Source organism: Vanellus vanellus, assembly GCF_965231255.1.
Source record: "Vanellus vanellus genome assembly, chromosome: 7".
Lineage (NCBI taxonomy): Eukaryota > Metazoa > Chordata > Aves > Charadriiformes > Charadriidae > Vanellus > Vanellus vanellus.
The window spans coordinates 18,995,744-19,012,130 of NC_138912.1; the positions used below are offsets into that span (position 1 = coordinate 18,995,744).

Sequence of the window (16,387 nt, forward strand, 5' to 3'; positions counted from 1 at the left end):
CCCAACTCAAAATCTTCACAAATCAGGTTTGGATTCATAGATATTTCAGGTTTAATGCATAAATGCAGTGTTTTAACTCTGCCTTTTTGCAGAGACTGTTGAACTTTACAAGAAATGATGCTACTTCGGAATTTTTTGATGTTCAGTTTATTATCTTAAGTAAATGAACTATCAGTTCATGCTTTTGCATTCTTCACAGATCTTCGATACAGTGAGAGAAGAAGAAGGAGCAGAAGATATTTTTGAATATTTTCCTCATCTTCTGAGAAAGCTCCCAACGTTTGATACAGACTGTATATGCAAAGGTGATGGTTTTTGTGTAAAACCATGTGTAACAGGTGCTTACTGTCAATATCGTGCCACTTCACAGAGGACTGCACTCTCTAACTATATAACTGGTGCTTTACTAGAAGCAACTACATCATTAGGAGCAAGAAGTGGTCTTTTAAATATCTCCGGAGGATCAACTGGAAGAACAATGCTTAAAGGTAACGAAGATTTAATTTTTTTAACCTTGTCCACTTTAAGTATAAGGGTGTATTGCAAAATATATAATACTATATAATACTCTGTAGTTTATATACTCATATATGAAGTTAACAGATAAAAAATATTTTCATGTTTTCAAAGATTTTTCTTTGCAATCATTATGTGTCATACTGACTAGCTATGTTAGTTTAATAAAGTAAAAATGCATGCAAAACTCAAAAAATTCTTATTACAAAACAGACACCTTTTCAGTTTTTTTTTCTGTTTAGAAACATTCCTGTCTGCATCCGAATTTAATGCCTAAGTCATTGTTAAGGTGTTCCTTTGTGTAGTATTTCTCATTTACCAAGCGCTTCTGCTCATGAGCTGACTTGGTTCAGGACTTGAAAAGAAATATAGACTCTACTCAGTTATTATTGTTGTCATTATACAACTAGCTGTCAGCATAGCACTGTGTGGTGAGTATGTACAATTCGTTACTGATTTATTGTTGGTCTTCTCCTGGATCCATCATCTTTCTAGTATTGGATTATTTCAAATAACATGGGTATTGTCTATGTGGAAAATGCCTATTGGAGGATGGATGTTACATACTAACTTTCCATGCTGATCATCTTCATATGCAATAAGAATACTATTATGTGATTTAGTTTGATGATTTTTGGAATTGAAACAGGACAAAGGTGTTCTTGGTACAAATTCATTGCATTAAAACAGGGTTTTCTACAGAATAGTAACTGCATTTTAAAATCATTTTTAATTAATGCCTAAAATGCTTCACATACCCTCATCGTCTGTGGAAGACAGAGGTATGTACAGTACGGTGTCCTATTTTGGTAAGGTTTTTCCTTTTTATTTTGTTTGGTTTTTATTTGTTCCGGGCAGATGAGTGTTTTAGAAAAATAAACACGTACATTCCTGTGACGGGTCTGGAAAGCAATGTTGAAAGAGCTGAGTGGTTTACTTGGTGGTGCAGCGTGGTGGGCCTTCTTCCTACAGAGTGGGAGAAGAGAGCACAGAGTTTTGATACCCCAGACTTGATGAGACTCTAAGGGTGCTCCGTCCCCTGAGTACAAATGTCAGCCTCCCATGGGGCATGTTGCTGCAGTGCCCGAAAAGCCCAGCTGGTGACTGTCACCATAGAGCTGCAGGCTCCACCTGAGTTCTGAAACTGGAAGCAGCAGCAGTAATTAGCTGAGGCTCACTGGCATGCTAATATGGTTGTATCATTTTTGTGAAGCCTGAGCTAGTGACTGCACGTGTGTGCTCTGTGTACCAGCGCACTTTGCACTAGTTTGGGGATCTCTGCGGTACCTGTATTGCATGGTGTATGCGTCTGTTGTCAAATCCTGAGTCCAAGCAAGCGAGACCTTAAAGAAAAGGCAGAGAGTTGCAATTGCACAGGCAACCTGTGTAGATAGTGGAGATATGAGTTACTGTAGTGGTCTAGGTGTGACTTACTGTAGTGGTCTCTGTTGAGGAAGAGATGTGCTGCAGATTTAGAATATTGAAGTTTTCTGGATGTTCATGATCAGGTACATCACAGTGATTTAATATATCTGAGAAATGACAAAGGCATCACTAACAGAGTCCTCTCTTAACAACATTTACAGAGTGTTACTTGACGATGTTATTAACGGAGACATTAGTAAGGAACCCAACAGTATCCTGAATTCAGAGCTGCGGTTGTCATTCAGAGGTGTGTACCTTTTAAGAAAGAAAATCATCCTGTCCATGCAGATTGATTAAAAAGGTTTTTTTCATCTGTCCAACATCCTCTCTTACTGTTGGATTTTATTTCAAATGTAAGCTAATCTCATCGAAACCCGAGAACTTTTAATTGGCATTGATAACAACTCTGTTGTCAAATGCAATGGAGGATTTGTCACTGGATACAGCATGTGATTGTAACACTTCACTTACTAGTTGTTTGGAGGTGTTGAAAGGGAATATGTTGATCCTATTATGGTTTAATAGTTGTTGTGGTTTAACTCTGATAGGCAGTTAAGCACTATGCTGCTGCTCACTGACTCCCCCCGGAAGAGTAAAAGTGTGAAAATCCATGGATTGAGAGGAAAACACTTTAAAAGATAAAGCGAAAGCTGCTCATGCAAGCAAAGTATAATATCCATTCACTACTTCCCATCAGCAGGCAGATGTTTAGCTGTTTCCAGGAAGGCAGGGCTTCATCACGCATAATGGTTGCTGGGGAAGACAAATGCCATAACTCCAAACGTACGTCCTTCCTCCTCTTTCCCCCAGCTTTTATCACTGAGCACGATGTCGTATAGTATGCAATATCCCTTTGGTCAGCTGGGGTCAGCTGTCCTGTCTGTGTCCCCTCCCAACTTCTGTGTGCCCCAGCCTACTCGCTGGCAGGGCAGCATGAGAAACAGAAAAGGCCTGATGCTGCGTAAGCACGCTCCAGCAATTACTAAAACAACCCTGCGTTATCAACACGGTTTTGGTCACCAATCCAAAACATAGCACCATGCGAGCTACTATGAAGAAAATTAACTCTGACCCAGCCAAAACTGGTACAATAGTGAAGGTGATGTTTCCATCAGCACTTGCGGTTTATAGACCTCCAGAAACAGTTCAGTGTGTTGTGGATTTCATCATTTCTAGCAACCTTTCTCAGACAAGACAATAACATATCTAAGTTAAGAATATCACATGTTGCAGAGAGACCAGGGAGATGAAAATGAATATTCGCTTTGACAGTCAGAGGTTGTGAGTGCCCATGTAATAATTTCAGTGCTGTGCACTGCCCTGAATTAGTATCAGCAACAGGAAATTAGTGTTATATCTTTTAGGTTAGGTTTCTTCATGTTGCTCAACCTGTTGAAGAATGGAGGGAAGACACCTTCTCCGATTTTGTTTCCACTGTTTTGATCAAGAATAGCAAATGTTTCTTGTGACTGTGTTTCACAAGCTGTGACAGGACACGTTTTCAAGTGTTGGCCTGCTCCCATAAAAACTTTAAGTGTAGGTTTTCACGTCTTTGTATTTAATTTATTTTTTAATTTTTGTATTAGAACGCGTCTTACAGTTTTTCCGTTAAAATTGTACTTGAAAAAGGATTTGCAACGTGGGAAGACATCATAGTACAAGCTAAGGTCCAAGTATAAAGGTCCTGATGGAAGTGGAGGAGAGCACAGATGTGATGAAAGAAAGAAATTATAGATGTCTGGTTTGTGCAGGGTGGCGCAGTGTAGAGACGCTTGACCTGTTGCTGACTCATTTAGACCTGAACAGGAGTAACCTCATGATGCAGGGAAATCCCCTATAGCGGTTGGTTTGAAAACAATATAGGCAGCCCCAGTTAATAATCCTTCAAAATATGACCCTTTCTGGTGATGGCACTAGCTGAGACGGTGGTAGTTGGAGCATGATTGCTCCATACTTCACTGTACAGAGGCAGGCATGCCCAAAGGCAGAAATTATACTGATTCCTTGAAATAAATAAAAGGAACCACTAGCAAATGAAAATGTCAACACCAATAGCACTGACATAGGTGAAACTAGAATGCATTGTGAAAACAAAAGATTATATAAATTTATTTTAAAATACCTTCAAAAGTAATTTGCAATGTTATATAAGCATAAATAAAAGAATTCTTGAACTAGCTAGTAAGTGTTCTGCCACTTCACAAATTTGAACTTAAACTTCTTCTGTCCTATAAGTGTTGTAATAGCTACAACCGTTGTAAATAAAAGCTGAAAGAAGTGGTGAATTATTATGAAGTAGTTATAGTAAAATATTTTTGTGGTGGATCCAGTTCTAAAGATCTTTACCTTGTAAAGATGCGCTACATAAAGCTGGTATTGAACACTTGCTGTATTGCAGGTTACTATTTAGTGTTAGACAAGGACAAATACTTTTGTATGTTAGAGTAAAAATTGGTGTAAACTTTTACTGAGGCTCTGAACTGATGGTAAGAGGCAATGTCAGCATCAACTTTCATCGTCTCTCTCTTCTTCCTGGGTTCTTGTTCCTAGAAACTGATTTTACTTTTTAAAAGCCTGTAAAAGAGGAGAACAATAAGGGGTAAAGTTACCTTGGCCTAGTATTGCTGCCGAGTGCTTCATTTTGTCAAATCGTGTCCCGAGTTAGAGATTTCTAAATTGCCTTAGATATCTGTATATGTATTATGCGTATTTGTATATGTGTTATGCACATAAGTTCAACGACTTAATAGGACTTCATCAAAATATTTACCTATAACATAAGTTTACAACTGTGTTTAAAACATGCTGTGATTAATATTTTAGATTTTAATGCCTGTATACGTTGTCATGAATTTTATTTAAACATATCATTACCTTTGTGCAGGCACTATGCAAATATATTCTCAAGTGTAAGTGAATTCTCTTTTTATTTGATTGAAAAGCATGGATTATCTGGGTAATTCTAGTTTTATTTTGTAAAATGTTTGGGAGTATAGGAGGGTTGTATATGTGTCTTATTCTAAAATTACCAGTGACAAATGATTTGAAGAAAAAGGTCTTTTAATAATGCATATGAAACAAGATTTAGTTTAAACGAGTTATCTTGCAATTAAACATAAAATTGTAGGCTTTGGTGTACTGGATTTTCAGACATTTTTTTAAAAAAATAAGTATAGTTCTTTCTGTTCCAAATTAGGAAACGGCTTGGTCAAACCTTTTCTCAAGGTTGGGGAATGTTGTCTACTGACCACGCTCTTTTGGAAGTTTTTTTCTTATGCTGTCACAGAAACATGACATGCTGGAGGTCGTAGAAACTAACAAATGTGTGACTGTACTGAGAGGAAAAGTTGAGTAATCCACCTATGCAGTTTTTTCAGTGAGGGTGATAGCTCTCTTGAGAAGAAGTTTCATGTCGTTAAATGCATGACCGAAAACTGCACGTAATGAGCATGTGGCTGGGGAGCAGGTATAGAGCCTTGTTGCTTCCCCTCATGCCTTTCAGCTTTGGGGGAACTGTATTTTTAGTGCCTTTTTTTTTTTTTTTTTTTAAACTCAGTGGTACTCAGAATGGTATCAAAGTGCTTCACTCACACAAGCTTTTTACTTATTTTTTCCTAAAATTGTGAAAATATACAGGCGTCCCTATTTTTTGTCTAGAGCACGCTGACTTACTGTCATACCTTATCCAAAACAGTTAAAACAGCCAGCAGAGCGCAGAGCTCTTTTTCTACCCTCTCATCTAGTCACTGAAACCCCACAATAGCACATGGAACATGATGTATGGACCTTTACTATTCAGACTGGGAACAGATGCTTTTTACAGAGGTGAGAGACTCTCAGGGAAAGTGCTCGAAACTCTTCCTTTTCTCTTACCAGTAAACCCAACCCCACCCCCCTAGTTTGTGGACCTGTGTAGATCACTAGTACACCAGTATGAGGGAAAAATGAAGTTTTTATGGTAAGAAAGTCAGTAAGCCATTTGGAAAGTTAGAGCTCAGACCAATAACTTAAGTTCACTCTGAAAGCAGTACAAAGCTGATGCACAGGGGACACAGAGTGGGTGGACTACTGAATTCCACATTTCATGATTTCTGAATTGCTCTAAGGGGCAGCCCACATACAGAATGTTGCAATATATCCAGTTTTGTGCCAAAGACATGTAATGTAATAGCAAGGTCCATGTCAAGTAGATGTATGTCTATATGTAAAACCATTCCTCAGCTTTGCTACAAGTTAAGCTTCAGTACAGACATGAAACTGTGGACACAATGTAGACAGTTGTCAACTGTAGGGTAATTGTTACTGCACTCGGAATGATTTTCAAGACAGTTCTTAAAAAGCTTCAAAAGTGGAAGTGAATTTGTTTATTAAAACCAGTCTGTATCGGCTAGTCTTGAAAAGATCTCAAGGGCTGTCGGATTTATGTTTGGAGGACCTCTTCTGGACCAGACAACATTCCACTACTTTTCCTTCAAAATGTTTGCAATTCCTGGAGATAAAGTTCAGCATTCTCTTGCATAATCCCTTTAAAAAGGAGCCAATTACTTTAATGGGGAGTATCCTTCATGATTTAAAGGGAAGACTTCTCAAAACTTTATATGCTCTGTAGTTAGGGATTTTATGCAGTATCTGCCCTGGAAATAGGGATCCTGCAAACACAGAGTCCTTAATGCTGGGATGGGCTTCTGGTTTTATGTCTCCCTAGCACTAAGCACATCGTGAGTTCTTCATGTTCAGTCCTTCAGGAATTATTTAGTGACTTGAGCAATGAACCTTACAGTCGCAAGTAGTCCAGCTCCAGGAAATACTGTTCTAAGGTTTTGTTCGGTAGCTAAGGACCCTAAATGCTCTGAGTCCCCAGGGCTGGAATGGTCTTGCGGGCAGATCAGCTGCCAGTGTTGTTAGTTCCAGAGGAGGTTTCCAAACATACCAGACATCCAAAGCCAGAATTCCCAGTCACGTGGATCTGGGACTGAGAGTCTTTAAAAACTCATGTAGGCCCGCTCTGTAGGAGGCTCATCTCTTGGGTTTGGAGCAGTGAGCCTGCAAGCCCTGCTCTCAGATGGCTCACAGAGCTTCCAGGCTCCCGACTGAGGAGCTGCAACTCCTTTCCCAGTAGCACAGGGACAGTCTGAGAGTGGACTCCCGGGAACCACAGATGCCTGGAGTTCCCACAGCTGGTCAGTGACATTCACATCCTTGTCAGCGTCTTTGTTACTACAGACAACATAATTTTAATGTGTGAACACTGAAGACATTTCAGCTGCCCTGTTTTAGCACCTCTGTATGTAACTCAGAATTTCTGGTTAGTAAGAAGTTTTGAGAATGTCTTTCAATGGGATTTGGATTGAAACCAGATTTCTTCCTGTAGAAAGGAAATCCTGCTTCTCAGCCTGTTTGGTTTCTTACAAATTGATTGTTACAGAAGTTTTTTCATAGTTGTTAATGGGCCAGAACTTTCACTGGAATCATATTTGTAGACTCAGTCATTGTCAGAGTTCATGTGGTGTTGACAATTTTTTTTACAGAAAGTGAAAAAAAGGTTTGGGTCTTTCTTAAATCTTAAGGAAGGAACTAGGGTATGTGAAAATATCTGTGCTTTGTATTAGATGCCTGTGTCCAGAGTCATTGCTGGAAAGAAACTTGTACCCTTCCTTCCCTGTGCCTCTGCCCCCGAACCCCATTACAAGGGTAACTGCTATAGCTTTGTAATCTAAGAAAAAGTGACTAATCTAAGTGTAAAGTGTGAGAAAAGTAATCTAAGGAAAGCAAAAAGAGGTGTCTCAGGAGGGAGCAGACAGCAAAAATTTCGTATCACTATTCTTTTCACTTTAGCATCTTTCAAAGTCTGATGCCACTTTCTTAAGTGCTGCATATCAGACTACCTCCTTGATTACTGTAGTTTATCTTCCAGAGGACAGTTACTCAGAACTTGTTGAAAAGACAGCAACAATTTTTGACCAAGAACAGAAGGAAACTAATTTGTTGTGAACATGCAGGCAGACTATATTGATTTTAAGAAAACCCACTTCATTAATTCCTCAGTATTCAGAGATTACCCTTTTTCTGTGATCAGACTTTGCCATCAGGAAAGACGGGCAGCAAAAAAGACCCAAGTCTCTGTGGCTTTTCCCACTGCTGTTTCTTATACCCTTTGGACAATGCTTATTGTTACAATATTGGTGAAATTCCATCATCCCTGAAGCTGGGGCAGTTGTCTGACAGATGTATGTCAGAAGTCATGAGTGATACAAGCTTTATGTTCACAGATGGAGGAAGGCCAACGTGATTTAGCTGGTCTGTGGTCTGCTTAATCTTTGGGCCCAAAGGTTGAGACCAGCTGAAGTGATGGATAAAGCCAAATGATCTGAGATTAAGACCTGAAAAGATGAAATGTGTCTCAGGCTGAGAATCTAAGGTAAGGAGATGGGTCAGGCAATACGCTGTAGGAGGGGAAATCAAATCCAGAAGATATGTCAGACAGTAAGTAGATAATGTGGCCTGAGGCAAGGGTGTGGGTCAGGAAACACAGGATTTCATGTTACTTGGTTGACTCCAGGACCTAGATTAGGAAGACCGGCAACAAGTGCAGGTCATTTGGTCAGGCAGAATTAGGAGTGACATGGCAGGAAGCACAGATCAAGGCTGAGATGGCAGAAAGACGGAGAAAGACTTGGGAGGACACCTGTAGCCAAGGGACACCTGGGACTGTCTGGAGCTGGCTACAGTGGTAAACTGGTGGAAGGGAAAGATCACTGCAGTGTCTGTCCCAGGCCTGTCACCTTCTGGTCAGGTCTGGTTGCAGCCAGGTTGGTCACAGCAGGGGCAGTAGGAGCAAGACTTAAGGAAGAACCTTGCCAACATTAGTTTAACAAAAACTTCCTTTAATCTAATGTGTTTAATACATTCTGGGCACAAAGAATTAAGCTCTGCCAGCATAGCTTGTTTCATCCTTATAGTCATCTTTCTGGCTTCAGTAAGGTATATTACTGCAAGATGAAAAGATGCATAATTGATCCAGGGAGTAGACTGAAGTTAACTAGTGTAATTAATCTAAGTAAAAAAATTACAGATATTTCAATCTGTTAAATTGGTCCTTTGGACAGAACAGGTATCATACTCCATGGTAAGGAAGGTACATGTTTGTATGGATCTGGATATCCTAACCAGTGTATAGAGCTAAGCAGTTAAGAAACAGAACTGAGTTTCAGATTATTTTGTATACGTTTTAGTTCCAATAATATTATGCAGTTTGGTACACTGTTGATTGTTTACCTTGTGTAGCTGTGTTTCTGCTTACAGCAATATTTTTGTTGGTAGTCTATAGCTACTGTTTCCACCAGCAGAAAAAAGAGCTTAATTCATAGAATGAGTCTGACTGTGCTATTAGAGCTTTGTTGTGAGGAAGGGAATGAAGGACATACTAATGTCTGTAGATGAAGGCTGGGAGCAGAAGTTTGTGCAAAGTGATGTTAGTTTTAAAATCAAACTTATTTTTTATGAAGATTAATTAGTCTTAAGAAAAAACGAAATGGGATTCTAAGTGCAGATGGTTAATCCCTAAACTGCTTGTTATGGCTTATTATTTTAAAGGTCTGAACATTTGTTTGAATGAGCCTTGTAAAAGTAGTGTCCATGGGAACTTAAAAAGTGCAGAATGGAACTTATTCTGTATATTTATGTTAGCATGTCAATCATAAGCAAAAAACCCCAAGGACCTCAAGCCTCAAGATGACTCAAGAGTCATCTCTAAAGATTCCCTTGAAGTTTTGTTTCTAAGAAACAAATTAGAAGAAAATCAACTTTTATAGGGTAATAAGATTTTATTTATATCCAGACACAGTTTTGGGGGGTTAAATTCTAAGATACACTGTACAATTTTCTATCTAGAATCAAGAACATGCTGATTTTTTTCCTTAGGTTTTCAGATATATGCTTTTATAATTGTGTCCCCATGGCGTTCCTTATGTTATCTTATTTAACATGAATTCCTCAGAAATCTACACGTGCTAGTATTCAGCTGGAAGTTGGAAACAGCACTAAATTGTCATTCTTCCAATTAAGAAAGAATATGCTGGTATTGTCAATGAAAAAATAATGGTGGGTTGGCCGGTTTCCATGATCATTCCTCCAGTAGAGGTTTTTCAGACAAGACGTATATTCACCGTATAAACAAAGTGACTCTAAGTGTACCGCTCGCCTTCCAATTCTGCACGGATCACTCTCCGACTTCCTGGGGAAACGGAGAAAGGTTTCATGTGCATTGTTTTTCACTCTTGTGTACTCTAGCAAATTTCATAACTAACTTTTCACTGATGTAGTCCTGCTGCTTGTAAAAGTGATGTAAACGGTGTGTAGACAAAGCTAAGGTTAGAACGAAGAAAAGATGTGATAAAAATGCCAGAGCCTGATAATTGACGGCTGCTGGGATCAAGGCAGAGTTTTGGTGTCTATGTAGTTTACTAACATAGATGCAGCCTGCAAGGCTGTGCTGTCTTAAGTCCTTCTATTTGTAATTTCTTTACGGTTCATCACACTTCTGGAAGCCTCAGGGAGGTTTTCTTCTTCCTTACCTCTCAAAGAAACTTTTTTGGATTGTTGCCTAAGTCATAGCCCTTTGTCCCATTAAAGCTAATGCTGTTGCCTTTTATTAGAGACTCTAGTGCAGAGCGCATAATAGCTATAAAGGTAAGGCATTTGCTAATAAAGAAATCCATGTCGTGGTTTTTGTAATGCTTCAGCTGAAGTTTCCTAAAACAAAACTAACTCCGTTTATTGCTCTTGGCCTGTTTAAACAACACTGATATAAATATAACTTGTACAAAAGCTTGGGTGTAGGCTAACTTATTTCTTAATATATTTAAAGACAAAAATCCAGCAGAATTTAAATCGCTCATGTTTATAACTCTGCTGTCAAAATAAAATACTTTTAGTTTTAGCAGGATGTATGCTCATCCTTAATTTCTAAACTTCCTTCCATTCCAGTCCCAGTGTTCCAACTTGTATCTGGGGAGGTGGGTAACCTGACCTTTCAGTGAGCCAGCCAAATGCATGTCTTCTTCATGGCTTACACAAGGCATGTCAGTTATGCATTTTGCCACAGTTTGTAGCTTTAAACTGAGCAGCTGTTGCCTGACTGTTAGTTTGGACAAGTGCAGCGTGCAGACTTTGTGTGGTATTGGAAGTACCTGCTCTTCTGGCATTTTCAGGAGGAATATAAGATTTGGTGGAAGACGCTTTTGCTGGTAAGATTTGCATTTCTGTGACCCATAGTACACAGTTCTGATTATATGTAGGTAGTTAAAACAAAGCGATGGTTTCATTTCCAGAGTTAGAATTAGATTGGGTACGGGCGTTCTAATCTAGTGTTGGATCTATAACGTCTGCATTTAATAAGAGTGCTTTGAGGACACTTAAAACTGTTGCTAGGTGGAAAATGAAATAGGGATTTAATATTAATAATAGGAATTTAAAGCCCTCTCTCAGTCTGATGTGTGTATTTTGTATTTCAACTTCTTTGAAATGAAATGCAATATCAATATTTATAAGTAATTTAGGTATACTTTGCATTTATTCGGTTCACATTGCATTATTTTGATCTGTAATTATGTTGTGGGACTTTCCTTTGTTTCTTATTCTACCAAAATCCTGGACAAAATATGAATGTCAAATATAATAAAAGTTTTTAAAAGTACTAGAACCAGGTAATTATTTTCTTCCCTAAAGTTTATAAATGACTCAAATGTTACAAGTTAGTAACATATTTTTGAATGTAAATCCACTTCTGCTTTTTTTCTTTAGCAAGCTTCTGTTATTGGATCTTCAATATACAAGTTCGTAACTTGTAACCAATTTGTGTTTTGTGGATGCTTAAGTCAGTTGATTTTTTTTTTTTTTCCCTTTCTGAACAACACGAGTGTGCAGCAGCAGATAAAAAAATGTTTTGCTACTAATTGGTCATAAAGAAACACCTATATTTACATTTATTTTGAACTGGCATGTGTGACTTGAATGAATGTTCATAAAATCTTAGTCTGTGAAAGGAATGTCTTTTATGTGCTAACCCTCCCATTTCCCTAATCTAGCTGTTGGCTAAAGGCTATGACAAACATTCACCATTCAAAGACATAGTATCCTGTTGCAATAGAAGGATTGTATTGGTTGTCAACACCTTTATTTTCACCTCAGTGATTTAAGCAGCACAGAAAAAAAAAAAAAAAAAAGCAGCCCTGATATGAAGTGTATCTGTATTAATTGCAAAATAATGGTGGTTTTAATCCTTTTATTCAGTCAGTGATAACCAATCACTGAGATACCTAGTAGGATTACAAGAAATGTAAGAGGGAAAATGATGTTAGTTGCTATTTCAGAAATGTTAAAATTATAAATTCAGCTCAGACCTTGCCTTTGATAGGCTGATTTGTGATGGTTTTAGCTTTGATTTGAGGTAGAATGATGTAAGCGTGTTCTAGAAAATAAGCTGATATGAGAATTTTTGTTAGTGCATAATTTGTTTAGTTTTTATTTAAGGGGCTTCATATTGACATTGTTTTCTAATGTTTAAATATTCACTTTGGAAATAGTTGTTATGTATAAAAATGCATTACTGTGCATTTTAATAATTCTGAAATAAGTAAACTACTAGTGAGGTTTATCAAGCGCAAATTGAAAATATTTTGCCTACAAAATACCAAACAACAATAAAAGAAGTAGAAATACAATTTGATGCTAAAAGTACCTTGAATTGGTTCTTGTGATTAATTTTAAGGACTTTGCACAATTCAATATTTGTATCCTTCATTTCCCATGGACTTGGTACAATGTATTTCATGCACATTTTCAGCTTTCTTTATAAAACGTTCAGACCTAGAAAGGGGATAGATCTGATGCTGTTGCATTAGGTCTCCTTTCTCCTTGCCTCAATCACCGTTTCAATTTCTCTTTCCTCTGATATTTTGGAGTAAAGCACAGATTTTTGACTTAACCATATCACCGCAGGCAGAAGTGGTGTCTTGTGAGAGCATTTTTCTTGGGGGAGGGAGGATCTCAGTCTGGAAAAACTATAGTTTTGAATGCCTTTTGATATGTCACTGTTAGATGAAGAAGATTTGATCTGAAGTTGTTCACCTGTATTTGCTTGTGAAGAATTAAATTGCAAAGTTCTGCAAAGAAATTGAACAAAGATTTCTTTAATGTGGATATTTCCTGATAAAAATGGAGTAGTTATTGAAGTATCATAAATATGTATGACCTTTTCTAAAAATTATTACAAGTTAGTTTGTTTGTTTGTTTTTTCTTTTCAAATAATTTGCTCTTCTACTGAGTTTTCAGAAGTTGTCAGACTGGAAACAAACCGACCCTGAAAATGTCTATACATAAAGCCATTAAACTACACGAGGGTTTTGTTGACTATAATTCGTTTTGTAGAATATTTTTAAGTAATACTACCATTTCCTACTACATCCAGCTATGGAGCTGCAGCCACTGGAACTGTATTGAGACTTCTGCAAATCTCAGAAGGGCGTAATGTGCCAAGCGTCCGAGTTCATTTTCACGTGCTCAACCCTCCTGAGCTGCACAAGGTCATGCTAGAATTTGTAGGTTAAAGACTTGATAGATCTTTTTAGAGATCTTTAAAACATCGTTTTTATTGGTGAATAAATTAAACAAAAATAGTGTTAACAAAAACCACAATAAACCATTACGGCATTAATAATTCAAGCTAAGAAACCAGTACAGTAACTAATTTGAACTTAAAAAGATAAAAAATGGTTAGTGTGGTCAGAATAGAATGCTTTTGGCATATTTGCTGACAAGAGTTACATCATAGTAATTGTTCTGGCTTTGTGTCGGTGTAGGCACTTGCTTGACTTAGCAAACGTAATTAATATTTAGTGAACTTATTTGTGGTGTCATACATTAAAGCACTATTAGATAGTTTTATTATTATTTAAGCTTAATAGTGTCTTCAAGTTGAGAAAGAAAATGAACATTAAAAGTAGAATTTTCTTCTAGGTTTCAAATCTTCATAATATGCTGCTTTGTAATGGCTGTGAAGTAGAAGGAATCAAATTAAATCACATAGTTCTTGAATATCTCATAGGTAAAGGATTTGTGAATGCAAAACCTCCTAAAAGCTGTCATCAAACCATTCAAATATGTGCATGGAACAGAAAGGAGAAAGAGGTGCTGGCTTCAGGTACTGGTTATATTGAAGATGGTGGTAGGTAGGATTTTGCATACAAGCGTAGTGTTCGGGAAGAAAAAACTGCATGAACTTTCTGTAACCATATATAGAGTGAATTGCTTTTAAAAAGACAACAATTTAAAATTCCTATATGCAGAGATACAACTAGAACTGTGTCTATAACTGGGATTTCTATTTGCTCCCAAAACCAAAAAATACGAGGCTTATTTTTTATGCAAAAGAAACAGCCAATCCCCCCCAAACCCAAAGCTTCTTTTGAACATCAAGAGGAAAAAATAGTCTTGTTTTGTCTATGTGGAATTACATGATTTAAAAAGAACAAGTATAGATCAGCTTCAGAATGAAAAGTTGATACTTTTAATATTGAGAATATCACTTTTGCAAAGGCTGTCATCTGATTGGCCAAAACATTTGGATAAATTCAGTATAAATTCATAAACATTTTAGCCACACAAGTATGAAATAATCTTACCCAAAATTTTGTGCAGAGATTCAGCTTTTAATGTACTCACTTTTGCAAAAATATGCTGTTTTAAGAAGATGTCTTTTATGTATAAAATCTTATATCTTTTAGAAAACATAAATGCTTTCTTCGCATTTTCCATGTGCCATGTAAAAAGCCTGAAAATCGTAGTTTTACACTTACATTTTATTTGACTTAGAGCAGACTCTTGCAGACTACATTCCTGCATATTTGATCTCTTTCTCATATGATTGAAAGTTAAATAACTGTGACCACGTTGGGTGTCAGAAACAAAACAAAACCCCAGTATTTGCATAGTTTGAAAATTCACTACATTTTTTTTAAAAGAGAAACAAAATTGTTCTTGCTCTGTTACTTTTGGCCACCACAATGAATGGAAGTTACAGCCACTTGTTTGATGGTAGAATAAGGTTAGTATTATAATATTTTACTTCTCAGTAATAGCTACAGTAACAAAATTGACGAAATCATGAAAGTAATGGTTTTCTGATTCTACTGGGCAGAAAATTATATCACTTTTTACGTCAGTGTGGGAGGACGGGTGACAAACAACCTGCAAAAAAGCACTTGTTGGTTACAGTGCATCACAAGCTGCCTGTTGGTTAAGTATGCCGTGTTCTGGTAATATGTTTGCTGTTTTATTGGGAGGCAAAAATAAATCAGTTGTATGTGAAAGGCATGCAGTAGTGCTTTCAGTCTTGTCATAGCTGACTGTCCAGCTTCAAGCACTTCAGAGAAACGTTCAGGACATATATCATAACCTTCAGATAGATAATAATTACTGTAAGGAGAAAGTGAGCAGATGTCCTTTATGTCTACTGGGAGTGCGACAAGCACTGGATCTGAACAGCAAACACCTCACTGTGGGTATCGTGATAGAAAGGAGATTTGACAGAGGAGGGGTCCAGTCAAATTGAAGGACTTTTTTTAAATGTCACTTGGAGAAAACGGACACAGGTAGTATTGGCTGGCATAACTAGCAGGACAAAAGCAGCAAAGGTGGCAAGAAGAGAGATGCGTGTGACTGAATACAGAGGGACTACTTTCAGAAAGATCTTACAGGAAAGGGAAGGCTTGAGAGGCAAAAAAAAAAGTTTAGTGATTGCATAGGTGAGAGCACATCAAATTTTAAGACAGAAGGGCAATAAGAGCGTGTTGTTTGGGAAAGTAAGACAGCTCACAAAATTGTACAGTGTAATACCAATGGAAACCTCTAGCTATAGTCTGACATCCTTTTAAGATGTCATTTACATAAACCCAGTTGTCTCTATTTTAAGCTCAGTAGCTGAAAGGGATCAGTGCTAAGGTACAGCCTTCAGAGAATGCCTTAGAACCATCATCCACGTGCACAGCTTTTTCCAGTGGTCAGTGATGCTTGCAGTCAAAGGGAGGATGACTTATTTCTAGTTTGAGTTTGTCTGTCATCAAGGACTGACTATTTGTTCTTTTTATGCCTTTTTTCTGATTGGTTAAAGTCTTTAAAAATGGACATATTTCCATCACTGGAGATGCTTACATAGGTACTACGGTCAAGTCACCTCTCAATTCTTACTTTATCTAACTAAAGTTAAACATTCTGATCTAAATCTTTCCCACTGTACCTCACTGTTCAAGCCTGGGATAATTTTATAGCTCTCTTCTGCATGCTCTGTGGTTTGTCTGTGTCTTTAAAAACACTGAAAAGATACTGCATTATTGGTATCATCAGTGATTTATGTGGGAGGACCTGTTTTTGCCACCTCCTTTTTTTGCCA

General features: G+C 37.5%; 1 protein-coding gene across 1 annotated transcript in view; it reads left to right on the forward strand.

Annotated features, from left to right (window-relative positions):
- The window catches only part of PLCE1 (phospholipase C epsilon 1), a 135,240-nt gene that overhangs the window by 43,562 nt on the left and 75,291 nt on the right, over positions 1–16,387 (forward strand). The window contains exon 2 of the mRNA XM_082486127.1: positions 200–488. Within this exon, the coding sequence (XP_082342253.1) occupies positions 200–488 (289 nt within the window). The remainder of the gene's footprint in view (positions 1–199; positions 489–16,387) is intronic.